The sequence below is a fragment of the Meleagris gallopavo genome, chromosome 28, assembly GCF_000146605.3.
Source record: "Meleagris gallopavo isolate NT-WF06-2002-E0010 breed Aviagen turkey brand Nicholas breeding stock chromosome 28, Turkey_5.1, whole genome shotgun sequence".
In the NCBI taxonomy this organism is placed as follows: Eukaryota; Metazoa; Chordata; class Aves; order Galliformes; family Phasianidae; genus Meleagris; species Meleagris gallopavo.
This window is the reverse complement of record NC_015038.2, coordinates 3681066-3694095: the sequence shown is the minus strand read 5'-3', so window position 1 is coordinate 3694095 and position 13030 is coordinate 3681066. Positions and strand designations below refer to the sequence as shown.

Sequence of the window (13030 nt, the reverse complement as noted above, 5' to 3'; positions counted from 1 at the left end):
CAGAGGCAGTTCATGTTGAGCTTTAGAGTGAATATGGGAATGAAAGCTGGATGGACAGAGCATCCTGCATGTATGGACCTAGGTAGTTTTCTTGAAGGCACTGGGTCTGTCCTGCAAATGAAGGGGAAAAACATCTTTAGTTTGTAATAGTGTTGCAAGAAGTAAAAACATGTAGGAGAGGAGAAGGAGGTGTTTCAATACCGAAGCAACAGGAGCATGGGGGAGTTCTAGAGATATAGAAAACATGTGCTTAACATTCAGCAGGTGCTTAGGTTTATATAAAGAGCAGCTCAATGAATTTCCTTATTTTCCTGTCCTGGGGTTCTTCACGAAGAAAGTTTCCCCAGATGGGTCTTACTTAGAATTGGGGCCTTATTTAACATCAGGGAGGTTCTTTTGATCTGTCAGTCTTCTGGTTTTCATTATGACCGAGACATCTTTTCTGGAAGGTTGAGGAAATGTGTATTAAATAATGGCCTGGCCTTTATTCTTAGTTTCTGGAATAAGAAACTGAGGCGTACAGTCAGTAGAAGACGCACATGCATTCTGACAGCACGCAACTGAGGATGTTCCTGCAGGTCTGCACAGAACGAATACCAGACCGTGGTGCTGGCAAACACAAGCACCTACAAATAACTCTGTTTGTGGCAACAGTCCCCACTGTCTTCAACTGGTCACACTGCGAAGTGTGTGACATGGGTGAGTGCAGCAGGACTGGTCCTGTGTACCCACAGAGCATTTGTAAAAATTCCAATGCATCAAAACCCTTAATAATGTAAACCAGTTGCGACCTCTTGGCATCCTGAGTTTAATGGGGAGTTCTGTCCGTGCAAAGAATAATCCTTTTGTTAGATTGCAACACGCTGAATTTAATCTCAGGATGAATTGTTATGGTCAGGAGTTAACCCTCCTCTGAAGGAGGGCTGATAATGGAAAGGCTGACACGGCCTGCATGGCAGCGCTCTCATCTTCGGTCACAACGCCCTGCTGCCAACAAAGGGCTGTGCCATCCGAAGGCGCTGCAGCAGCTGGAAGCATCCTCCCCTGACTTCAGAGCTCTGCAGATCGGGCCCAGATCGTTCATGTAGCTCCTTTATATTCATTTCAACCCCTGCTCAGCTCGAAACTCAAACACGTGCTGAGTGTTTATGGTTTGTGCAACCTGGAACCAATCCCCACTTTCAAATTGGGGTGTAAGGAATTATTGTGCTAATTGGTTCTCAAATGGGCTGGTTTGAGAGGCTCTTTCTTCAGTGTGGTACCATATTACTGACCTTCCTGGTGCTACCCGTTGCTCTGATGCAGTTGTTGCAGTTGTTGCCTTTGGTGAAGCACATGTGAACAAAGCAGTGCAGTGATTTTAATGGCGTGGATTTTTTTGTTCACAAAACCTCTCAATTTATTTGGGGTCTCTTTTTTTTTTTTTTTTTTTTTCCTACTTCGAGGAAGAAGAAGAGACACACAAGCAAAAAAAGAAGAGAGAGAAAATGGAAGGTTGAAAATTGTTGGGTTTCGGGAAGAAACATTTTTGGCAATGAAATCAGCAGAAGGGTTTTGAACAGCACGGCTCACCAACTAAGCCAGGGAATAAAACTGCACCAAGCTCTGGAACTTTACCTTCCTTTAATTACACAGGTGACATTTCAGACACTGAGTCTGATTCTTTTTTTTTTGCATCTGCATATTGAAAACACCCTTTTAAAAATACTTTAAAAAAATAGCTGCTACAGAACATTTATTTAGTGAAAAGTAAATCTTATAAAAATTCAATTGCAAAGTAGTTAAGGTATTTGAATTTTTTTTAAAGAAGAAGAATCCCAAGAAAGAAAGTATTTGATGGCTAATAATCTCATTTCAATATAATAGGACCTTTCTTTTGCAAAGAGCAAGACAGGTTAAAAGATATAATTATGACTTTGCAAACTCTCCCAAGTGCTACGAGATCATCTGACAGTTCTGATCCCGGGCTCAGCTCTCAAAGGGGAAAAGTCTTTGTCTAGTTAGAGAGTTAAAGAGACAGGATCCCTATTCCACCCTCTGCCTACATTGCAATTTAACTGTCAAAAAAATCCAAGCCGCAAAATTGTCTTATTCCAACACAGCACAAGAAAAGAGAGAGAGGTTTGAAACTGACCTGTCAAAAGCACCCTGTTTAAAAATGTATCATATATTTTAAATATTTTTTTTCCAGAGGTACTTAAAGGTTAAAGATGTGCCAAAGATGTAGGATGGGTTTTTTTTTTCCCCCTTCACTGCAGCTTTTTAAAACAATTAAAAAAAAAAATCATTTCAAAATTAGGGATCATCAGTATAAAAAAAAATCCCCCGAAGATCAAAAGGAACACATTAGAATCACATTAATTCTGATTAAAAAGAAAGAGAGAGAGAGAGAATAAATCCCCTTTTTCAATGGGAAGAGAAACTTTGAGGACATTTAGATGTGTTTTCATTGTCAGAATTTACACGAAGGTGGAGCAGAAGTGCCTGCAAGAGAGGAGGACCAAGGCGAGCTGTGAGCCACGCGGGAGCCGCAGGCTGCTGCTGTCAGACTGTCCTTGATATCCCGGCTCCTTAAAGCTTTGCTTTTTCAGTGTTTCAAAATAGTGAAAGGAGGAGGGGAAAATATTTTTTTCCCAAGTAACCAAACAAAAGAAGCCATTTCTTAAGGGGGTTTCCAAGGAGCCACAAACAAACAACTCCCAAGCATTTTTTTACCAAATATAGATGGCAGGCAGACAGCTGGACGGGACCGAAGGCTTCTGCACGGTGCCACCGCCTGGCACGAGCACCAGGTGCCACCCCGAGCCACAGCCCAGCACCGTGCTGCAGAGCATCTGCTCCCGAGCACCTGCAGTCAGACTGGGAGCTGCAGCCATGAGAGCCGCTCCCGTCTGAGCAGGGGCTGAATTTCCTGCTAGTCCTCTCGCTGCACGTCTGGAGCAAGTCCTTACAGACAGGAGATGGTTCCTTGCAGTTTCCCCACTGTGTGTTCAGGTCCGTGAACCCACCAGCAAACATCACCACAAACAGGAGCTGCTGAAGCCTTGATTTCCCACAGGGGTTTGTCCTCCGAGGAGCCAGGGGGGTTCCCTGCTCCCACCAGCGATGTGTTGTAACCTGCCCACATGCAGCCTGGCCAGCAGCCCTGCTGGGACACGTGGATACGAGTGCAGGCACCCGGCGTGAGCCCAGAGAAAGGCAGAGCCGGCCTGAATCTACAGCCAGAATCAGCGGGGTTGTCCTCTAGGAGACCAAGACACAGCCTTCTGGGTGCCTGGCTGCTGGGAATTTCCCGTAGGGAGCAGCCACTTCCACTTGGGCAAAACAGAATGATTTCATTGACTTAAACAAGGAACTTCTGACCAAAAGAGCTCCATCGGGGACCTGCCTGGTTTCCTGCCTTGCAGTAGAGCCTGAGGGCGCAGGACTGCTGTGGTGGGTGAGAGCCTGGGTGAGGAGCACTGCACATCCAGGTTCCCTTTGCCAGGGTTTTGGAGCTGGGGAAGCTCAGAGCCTGAGCCATAGGGCTCTAATCTTTTCTTCATCTTTTGAGATGGAAATATCAAAAGCCGTATTTCCCTTTTCATTTTTTGTTTATTGAGAATTTTAGCATTTCCTACTTCTGTGGAAATTACAGCTCTCCAAGCTGCATTTGGGGTCTTCTCTGGTCATGATTTCATTGCTGCACTGCATCTCTGACACGGACCAGAAGACAGCAACAATGCTAAGAAAAATGTAGGGGGAAGTGCTTTATACAAAACTTTATACATGGTGGCTGCATGTTATGAATTATTTAATAAGATTTACACAAACAGCAGGCCATAGACTCTTGGCATCTGGCATAGCCAATAAATACACCCTAAGTGGTATCAATACAGTCATAACATAGAGCCTGCAAGACAGGTGGCAAAAGAAAGTCAGCCCACCTCCACTGCTCCCTCTGCCAATTTATTCTCCGTTCCATCCCTCTTCAACCTGTCATTTCCACATGGTTGGTGATACAGATGAGTCTTGCAACAGCACTGAATACTGAAACAGACACAGGGAACCTTGGAATGGGGTAAAGTAGCAGTTGTGTATTGGTACTTATCTTCCATATTTTAATATATATGAAATTCCAGAGTATCATGGTGTAATCCAACTAAAAAGAATGAGAGTGGGGAACCTTACTGAAGCATCCTTGCAAATTTTAAGACTTGTGTATCACCTGATGGAGTAGACTGCATTAGGAAATGTGTCAACACAGCCCTGTGTTTCCATAGGACCTGCGGGGTCACCAAGCTTTAAGTATTACTCACTGAAAATTAAGCCAAACTGGACTCCTGCCCTAGGAAACTCGCCAAATTTCTGCTCTTAAAGGAATGATAAGTCTTTGTGATGCTGCTCTTCTGACTGTGCAAAATCGGGGTCAAGTCTGGGATAAGAATGCCTCATTGAATAGCTCCAGTCCTACCTCCCTTAAATCTGGTGGGAGGTCTTCCTCTAAGAGGAGGACCAGGAGCCACCAGCAAGGTGGAGATGTCCTCCTGACAGCTCAAATGGACTATCTGAAGACAAAGGGCTTTTTCAGAGGGTGTTCCTTTCAAACTCGTTGCTCATAAGAAAATAAAGCCTTTCCAGTCCTTACCACCAAGCTCTGGTCCCAAATTCTCTGAAAATTTGCCTCAGCTGATAACGGGTGAGATGGTGATGGAGTGCCTCTGGTGTACCTGTGAGCAGGATCAGGATCTCCTCCTAAGTACTGTATGTAAAGCTGGCTTCCTCACGCCACTGGAAAGCTGCCACGATTCTGTCCACATATGAAGCAAAACTCATCTGCTTTGCACATTTTCCCCTTAACCCAACCTGTTCTCCAATTCATCTTCTCTTGTTTGTGCTCGTTTTTGGAACGATTTGTGACTTTGTGTCAGGCAAAGTCTGGTTGCTTGCTGATGACAGCACCCAGAGTGCCACAGGTGTCCAGAGGGAATTCCTGCAGTGAAAATCGTGGATGTTGTTCTGAGGAGATGCAGATAATGGAGAGGAAGACAGTGTGAGTGTCACCTGGTGAGAAAACAGGCATAAAGCCTCGGCACACACAGATTTGATGTGTGATGTGTAGCAGGAGCAGCAACGTAAGCACAAAAGAAGACAGGAAGTCACCAGGGATAACCAGATGGAATTGCACAGGACCCGTGCCATTTTCTCCACATCACTTTTCCTCCTTCCTATTGCTGCAGAAGCCATTCCCATCTGAACTTAGCCCACCTTCAGCTGTCACACCTCTTACAGGCCAACTGAAACCAAAGGCCATGGTGAGCAGCAAGAGCTTTGCTAGAATTCTTCCTAACACAGGGAAAAATTTGCAGGTGGTGTGAAGCCAGTGGTGCTGGCTTTACACAGCAGAGCACAGCTCCACGGAAGCACAGTGCGTGTCCTCAGAGCAATGGCTCACCATCAAACGAGACGATTTCAGCTGAGCTGCGAGCTGAGCTGCCTTCAGGCTGGGACAGGCTCAGGCGACGTCCCCACTCTGCAGTCGGTCCCCCTCAGTGCACAGCACGCGTTTTGGTTTGATTGATTTTGTAATTGCTCGTTTAATTGAACAGTTACAGCAACACTATCAGGAAAAGGTTTCAGGGCTGGGAAGGGGGGTTGGAGGGTGTGGGGGTGGAAGGGGAATTGGAGCTGGGGAAAGAGCAAAATGGGTTTTTCCTTTTCTCTCAAGATGAAAACAACAAGAGGCGAGGAGTCGAGTTCCCTTTAGCAGGCACTGAGGAGGAGGAGAGCTGAAAACAATAAATTCTGAAAAGAGAAGGAGAAAAATTAGAAGAGGATTGAAAAGTGTGGCAGGGCCAGAGGGTCCCAGGGACTGCTTAGCCTCTAACTGACATCCTCTTCCTGCTAGCTGTGAATGCTGGCATGAGGAAAATGGGCCACAGCAAAGGAAAGCTGGAAAGCTGTGTGGGAGAGCAAGCAGCAGAAGATGCCTGTCTGCCTAAACAAGGCACATGAGTAACATGAGATGGGGAAAGAGACCTGTGTTGGAGAAGGGAGGGTATCAAAGCAAAACAGATACGTACAGGAAGGTTTGCACTTCAAAGGTGTGCGAGAACAGAGGTGTATAAACCCACTGGACAAGGCATATAGAAAGGTATATGGAAAGGTGTGGTAGTGGTGGCATGTCCTTGTAAGAGCAAAACATCCAGGAAATGGGAGAATGCAGTCTATAGGAAAGCTGGAATGCATAAGAGTGAATGTAGAGTGCACATGTAGGAAAGATAAGTGGAAAAATAAGAAAATAGACAGACACCACCATACAAAGTGAGTGTGAAGAAATCAGGGCACATGCTTGCCAGTTTTATCAGCGTGCCTGCTATAGGATTTGCTTTGCAGTGTTTCTGGTTGTGACTTGAGGCTGCCATGTCATTGCACACCTGGTGTCACGCTGCTTTTCACATGTGGAGCTGTGGGGGCACCGCTTGCACATCTGTGCACTTTCCAGTGTCCTCCTGCCTCTGATCTGAGTTCAGTGCCTAGGTGGGTTTCCCAAGGCAATGAACAGCCTCTAGTTGTAGGCATAGCGAGTGTTTGCATCACTTTTAATAGTGTTTTTGCAAACCTATTTGAATGGATGTGTGGACTAGTGTGTAAATCAACCCCATGCCCATCTGTGCTGGGCACCGTGCACCTTTGCTGTGGCAGCGTCACTGTGTGCCCTTCAGTGATGTGTGTGTCTGAGCAAGGAGCATGTGCTTGTTGGGTGTGTGTCAGGAAAAGGACAGGAGAATCCAGACAGGGTCAGGGGGGAAGGTGCACACAGAGGCCATGGTGCAGCTCCAAAGCAAAGGAGATCAGGTTTCAGGAGAGCCTGGAGCTGGGGCTGGAGGGGGACAGGAGGTGGGCTTCGCTGCCTGCATTCCCTGGCAGGCAGCACAAGGCAGGTTTAAAGAATATCCTTCCATTTAGGAGTTTGTTTATTATTCTTAACTAAGCAGCTCAGACAGGCAAGCCAGCAGCACCATATCCACACTGACTTCCCAGGAAGGCAGGGAAGGGAGGGACAGGAAGGCAGATTTCCAGGCTAAGGGACAAAGGGATTTATGTACCGCTGGGCTAGGGAAGGGGGTAACTATTTAGAAAGAGGGTGGAAGACGGTCAGCTTTGGGATGCCGGAGTGGAAGCCAGGTGGTGTACAGCTCGGGTATGGCAAACTGGCTTGGAGCTGAAATGCTGTTCCAAAACCCAGCAGCAGTTCTCAGCTGCTCTTTTTACCTTCAGGAACTTGAGGCAAACTTCCTGAAAACCAGGAGCAGAGACTCAGGTGTATCTCCTAGGGAGAAGAGATCTCTTCTCCAGTTAAAATCCACCTCTTCAAGCAAAAGTCACAAGGCACCACAAATTGGTACTAATAGAAGTTCCCTCACCTTGCAAGCTTGTCCAGAACAGGTTGTTAATGCACATCTCTCAACTGTGTGTTTTGGGTTGTCTGGCCCATCTAGCAATTTTTCAGTTTCTGCAGCGATGACCAAGAACACAGCAACCTAGATAAAAAGGAGATTGGTGTGCATTTCTCACAGGGAGATGCCATATATATCTGAGGGCTCCCTTGACATGCAGATAATGGAAGAGAGAAAACTTCTGGTTGTCTGTACAGAGAGTGAAAATACACGGGAGTATTTTTCTGCATACTGCTTTTGCATGCACACCAGTTCAGCTAAACGTCCATATAAGCAAGGATAGGTAGAGCAGCGTTTTGCAGCTAGCACCTTCCATGTTTCTGGGCTTTAGTACACAAGACAGCACTGCAGATTCAGGCAATGGGCAGCGTGCCTGTGCAGCACACAGCACACACCAAACCTACCCCATGTGCGACCTGCAGCACCAGTGTCCTTGCAGCTCAGAGGGCAGGACTGCAAGGGAGGGAGGATCGCTGCCGTTCGCCGGGCGCTGATGTGTGTGCTCACACTGTCATGAAAATGAGGTCAGCGAAGGTCATTCAGTTCAACAGTATAAATCAAGGAGGAAAGTGGAGTGGAAGCCAGTGAATTCTCGGGAGATCTCGCTGGGGGGGGTGGTCAGGGGGAGTAGAGGAGCAGCTAATGAGGCCTCAAATGCCACACAGGGGCGAAGCAGAAAATAACGGAGGATGAAAGCAGCCAAATGGCAGCAGCCAGAACAGAAGGCAGGAAAGCCCAGCCTCAGGTCCTTTATCCTGCACTGTAACCAGTGCTTCGTGTTAACTTGCAGGATTACTCTGCCAGAGCAGGCAGAAAGCCTCCACACCCTCCACTCCCAACCCGCTGACAGGAAACCTTTCACTGGAAACTTGCTTGCGTTTGGTGCAAAATGTCTCACTTCTGTTAGCAATTTGTTACCCATCACAGGCATTCCTGGGAGAAGTTTGGTGGGGGAAGGAAAAGGGCCAGGAGTGCAGGGGCTTTCACCTGGCGACCTGGTTAACAACACAACGGAGCAGACAGCCGGCCTGTCACCACCTCCCTCCTCCATGTCCCTCATCCCGCTTTTCACCACCTCCCCCCCATCTCTCCTTTCTCCTCCCTTTTGCCAGCCTTCTCTTTCCTCCCCAATTTCTCTATATCCCTTCTCCCCTTCTCCTCTTCTTTCATCCTTTCCTTTTTCTCTCTCTTTCTGCACATTTGGACTTACCTCCTGCCCAAAGGTCTCCTAAACCCACTACCCATGCCCCGCTGCACTCTGAGGTTACAGTGGAGCTTTGCTTTCTCCTTGGGCCGGGTTGGAGGCTCCAAAGTGTTTTTGTGATCTGTTCCCCCCCAGAGCTCTGGACAGAACTCTCCCTCTTCCCTTCCCCCTCGCTTTCTCTCCCTCACATAATATTTTCCATATGAAGAAGCCTTCCTGAAGCCGCACACTGCCCTCTCAGTGAGTCTTAGGCGGGTTAGAGGAGACCCTGGGAGCCTTTAATCCTCTCTCTCTCGCTTGCTTTCATCCTCAGCCACAGCTGGACGCCCCATTGATGTGGAACAGACCAAACACCAGGCCTCTCGCTAAGCTGCTGCTGTGGGGCCTCTTCTCCTTCAGAGCTGCACTGAGCCCACGTCCTGCACACAGAGCGCCCGTCCTGCACCCTGCAGCCCCAGCACACACAGCCATCCTGGCTCTGCCTGGTTCTTCCCCAGCCAGGCTCTGGCTATCGCTGCGGCTTCTGTTTCCCTGGGTCACCCCTAGCAGCCTATCTTCTCCCTTATCCCAGCAGCCTCTTTTCCCAGAATTATTCAGCATCAATCCCTGCTGCCTTGCATCCCTGCAGAGAGTCAGGCTCAGACAAGGATCAAGGACGTGTTTGTGTTTCCCTGCTGGCGACATGTCTCCAGAAAGAGCCCGACAGGTCTCACAGAAATGGCCCTGGAAGAGGAGATTCCTTGGCTATCTTCTTGCAATCTCTTTGATCCTTGTGAGCCTCTTCTAACTACGATTCCATAGTTCTATGACTCCCCAAACTCTCTTTGTGCACAGGCACCTGCCCACTGCCAGCGTTGTGCCCGCCCGGCACAGACCTCTGGCTGAGCGGTGCCGTTCATTTCCATTCCGCTCCCGGCATCGCAGACCGGGTGCGGGCCGATAGCTCGGCTCGGGGCAGCCCGGAGCCCCGTGCCCCATTCCTAATCGCCCTCTGCCCTCTAGCGGCCCCACCGCCTCCGCTGCATCTTCGGGGCTGCCGTGGGTTTCGTCGCAACGGGAGCAAGAAGAGCAGGAAGGGAGTTTGTGCGGAAGGCAACAACTACAAGGCTGCGTCCTCGATCGGATGCAAAAGCTCTGGAGGAACTTCAGGGGGCCCCAGGGATGCCAGGCGGATTGGCAGAGAAGAGGCGGATTGATGGGAGAGTTCAGAGAACAAAAATGATCCAAGCTGCCGGAAACACAGCTCAGGAGTGAAAATTAAAGGGACTGGGGATGGTTAGTGCAGAGTGACAGACTGAGGGGAGGCAAGGCAGGAGTCTTTGCACACAGAGCAAAAGAAAGGGAATCATCTGTTCCCTGTGTTCTCCGCAGATACAAAAGGGAGAGAGGCACTCGAATAGCAGGGAGCTTTAGGAAAAGCTTTCAAATCAGGACAGTGCAGCACTGCAATAAATCACCAGAAGAATGCTGCAACCTCAACTAGTTAAACTGATCTCCAGAAATGACACAGGAGGAGTTGATCCTACTGCGTGTGTCGCTGGGGTAGGCTAAGTGGTCTCCAGAGATTGCATTCATCTCATTTACTGCAGTGTTATAATTAAAATCCACATTGATCCTCTGACAGAGATGCAGTAAGGGGACCAACTTCATTACTTCCCAGCTGTTCCTGGAATCCACTAAGTCTTACACAGACACCTCTTCCTGACCTGTCCTGCTCCAGAGAGCTCCTCTGCTCCAGGACTCAGCCTGCAACAGGCACAGCAAACACAGATGTGATGCCTCCTCCTTTCCCGCAGCACTGCAGCACAGTTCTCTGCTCAGTTTGTTGGCAACCAGTTGCAGAAACTGAAGTAATTGCAGACACTTGGGATTTGTTCATAAGAGAGCCACTCCGTTCCCCCCTCTTGTTATTCAGCATCAAGTGCCTGATGAGAGAGGGATTTGGGGAAAAGACAACGTGAAGATATCTTAGCACAAAATGATTAGCTGGAATGTATTGTTAATAAGCTGCTTATTCATATAATTGGAAATTATTTGCAGCCGGGGTGTCAGAACAGTCTTTCTCACTGCTCTGATGGAGCAAAGCAGGTAGGCACTGGCCCAGGGGAGACTGCTGTGAGCACATCTGCTGGCAGCGGGAAGGCAGAGGAATTTACTGCCTCTTTGCTTCTTTATTGTCACTGTCTTGAAGGGCAGAGAAAGGCACAGCAGTTTCAAGGGGAGGTCCCTGGGTTCTGTCTAATGCCTCTGTGTCTTCTGAACTGGCCAAATTCTGTTGACATGGACGATTTAATCACTCGTGCATTAATTTGGTTGTTCAGCTGTAGAGAAGGATTTCTACACTAAGCCAAGCTGTAGCCACAAAGCTCAGCCACTTTCTCCAGCAGTGCCAGTGTGGGACAGAAGGGTGCAAACAGCTGTTCTGATCTTCCTTCAGCACTGCCCTTCCTCTTGGCTCCAGAACAGGCACAGTCGTGATTCCTCCTGCTTCTGCTCTTCTGTTTTTCAGGTAAGGGTGCAGCAGTGCAAGAGGCAAGGGGATCTTGGGCACAGTGTTCCTTCTGCATTTGACTGAGATCCTGTACAATGCATGAGTACTGCTGTGCTCTCTTCAATTCCTGGATACACTGGGAATCAAAAGGACGTGCACAGACAGGAGGCTGTGTTTAGCTGTCCATTTTCACAGTCAGCTAAGAGTCACGTCACAAGCGTGACATCAGCCACGTCACAAGCTGCTCTGAACCTCTCATTTCAATATTTCTATTGTTTCTTCTGTACTTAAAATCACTTCAGCTGTGCCTATAAAGACATCAGTGCCAACAGCACCTCAGCAGCTGCATACTTGCCTGTCCAGACAGTTTCACTTTGTTTCCTGTCACCAAAGAAGTTCAGTTCTTACTGAATGTATTTTACTTGCAGGTGAATGGCAAACAACCTTCCATTCTCCTTTTCTAAAGACTCGCTTTAACTCCAATGAAACAACCGTCAGTAAGAAGCAGAAATAAAACAGGTGAGCCACCAGGTAAACAGGGCAGTGTGGGCCAGCCAGAGCAGCAAGGGTAGAAAACAGCAGGTCCTGCCAGGCACTGTCTGCTTCTTCCCCAAGGGACAAAAGAATCCCCTTTATTTATCAAGAAGGGAGGAAGAGGGAAACATTATCTGTTGTGAAACATGAGAAAATTCTTCACAAAAAAAGTGACTTCAAAGTTGTGACATTATGTCAAAAGAGAAAGTATTTCTTAAGACTAAGTGGTAAGCAAGAGGGAAGGGAAAGGAATCATTATTTGACACGTAGGAGGAGAAAGGCTTATAAGGCTGCACGCACAGTCCTGCCCTCACTGCTACCATGTCTTGGAGGGGACATTCTGGCCATGGCTGGGCCAAGGCCAAGGTCATGCTTCATCTCCTATGCCTTGGAACATTCAAAAGAGTGCTCCATTGCCACCAGTGTGAGAGCAGAGGGGGGACAACAGCACAACAAGGAGCCTCTCTTTTCAGTATGGGCTGAGCTCTGCCCACAGCCACTTCCCCAAACGAACCCTGAAATAATCTTGGTATCAGTTTCATTGCAAAATATGGTGAAAGATTTCTGAGGGAAGGCAAGACGTCAGGGACTTCCTCCAGCAGCGTCAGTGTGAGGACGGAAGGCTCACAAGGCGGACGCTTTGGAACGGGCAGGTGGGGCAGCCCCCAGCAATGCCCCTGCCCTGTGCCTGAGGACGGCATGGAGCTGAGAGTCCTCCTCCTGTTGCTGCTCTGCTGCCCAGGTAAGAGGAGGGCTGGGCACATTAGGGGCGTCCCATGGGACACCCTTCCCGATCCTGCAGTGCTGAGGAAGGGCAGGGGAGGGCAGTGCAGGGCAGGGGCAGCAGCTCCAGCTCTCACCATCCCACCCCAGCCTCCTCAATGCTCCCAGCTGAAGCCATTCTGTGGGTGCAGAGGTGTAACTCACCAGAGCCCATACTTGCAGGTCTCCCAGCCCGAACACCTGAAGCTGAGATGAGCCAACGGGAAGGAAGCACGTTCTCTATCGAGTGCCCTTATGCAACACAGCCTGGCGACAAGCAACCGAAAGCCTGGTGCCGTGTAAGAAATGCACGATGCGAACTTGTAGTGTGGACACTTGCCTCAACGCAGTACAGATACTCAGACAAGGCCAGGCAGGGCCATATTACAATACAGGATGACAACAGAACCGTGTCCATCACCATGTCTCACCTCCAGGCAGAAGACTCAGGCATATATTCCTGTGTGTACAGCAGCAACTACGTTCCACTAAAGACCATCTCGCTGAATGTTTACAAGGGTGAGTACTATTTTTTCCCACACAAACTCACATCCTGTCAGAGGACAACACTGCTGCTGCCCCGCTCCATCCTCCTGCCTT

General features: G+C 48.6%; 1 protein-coding gene across 1 annotated transcript in view; it reads left to right on the top strand.

The window, feature by feature from the left end:
• LOC104914535 (trem-like transcript 4 protein) overlaps nt 1-13030 on the top strand; it is a 37674-nt gene that overhangs the window by 20843 nt on the left and 3801 nt on the right. The window contains exon 2 of the mRNA XM_019623157.1: nt 12614-13025. Within this exon, the coding sequence (XP_019478702.1) occupies nt 12614-13025 (412 nt within the window). The remainder of the gene's footprint in view (nt 1-12613; nt 13026-13030) is intronic.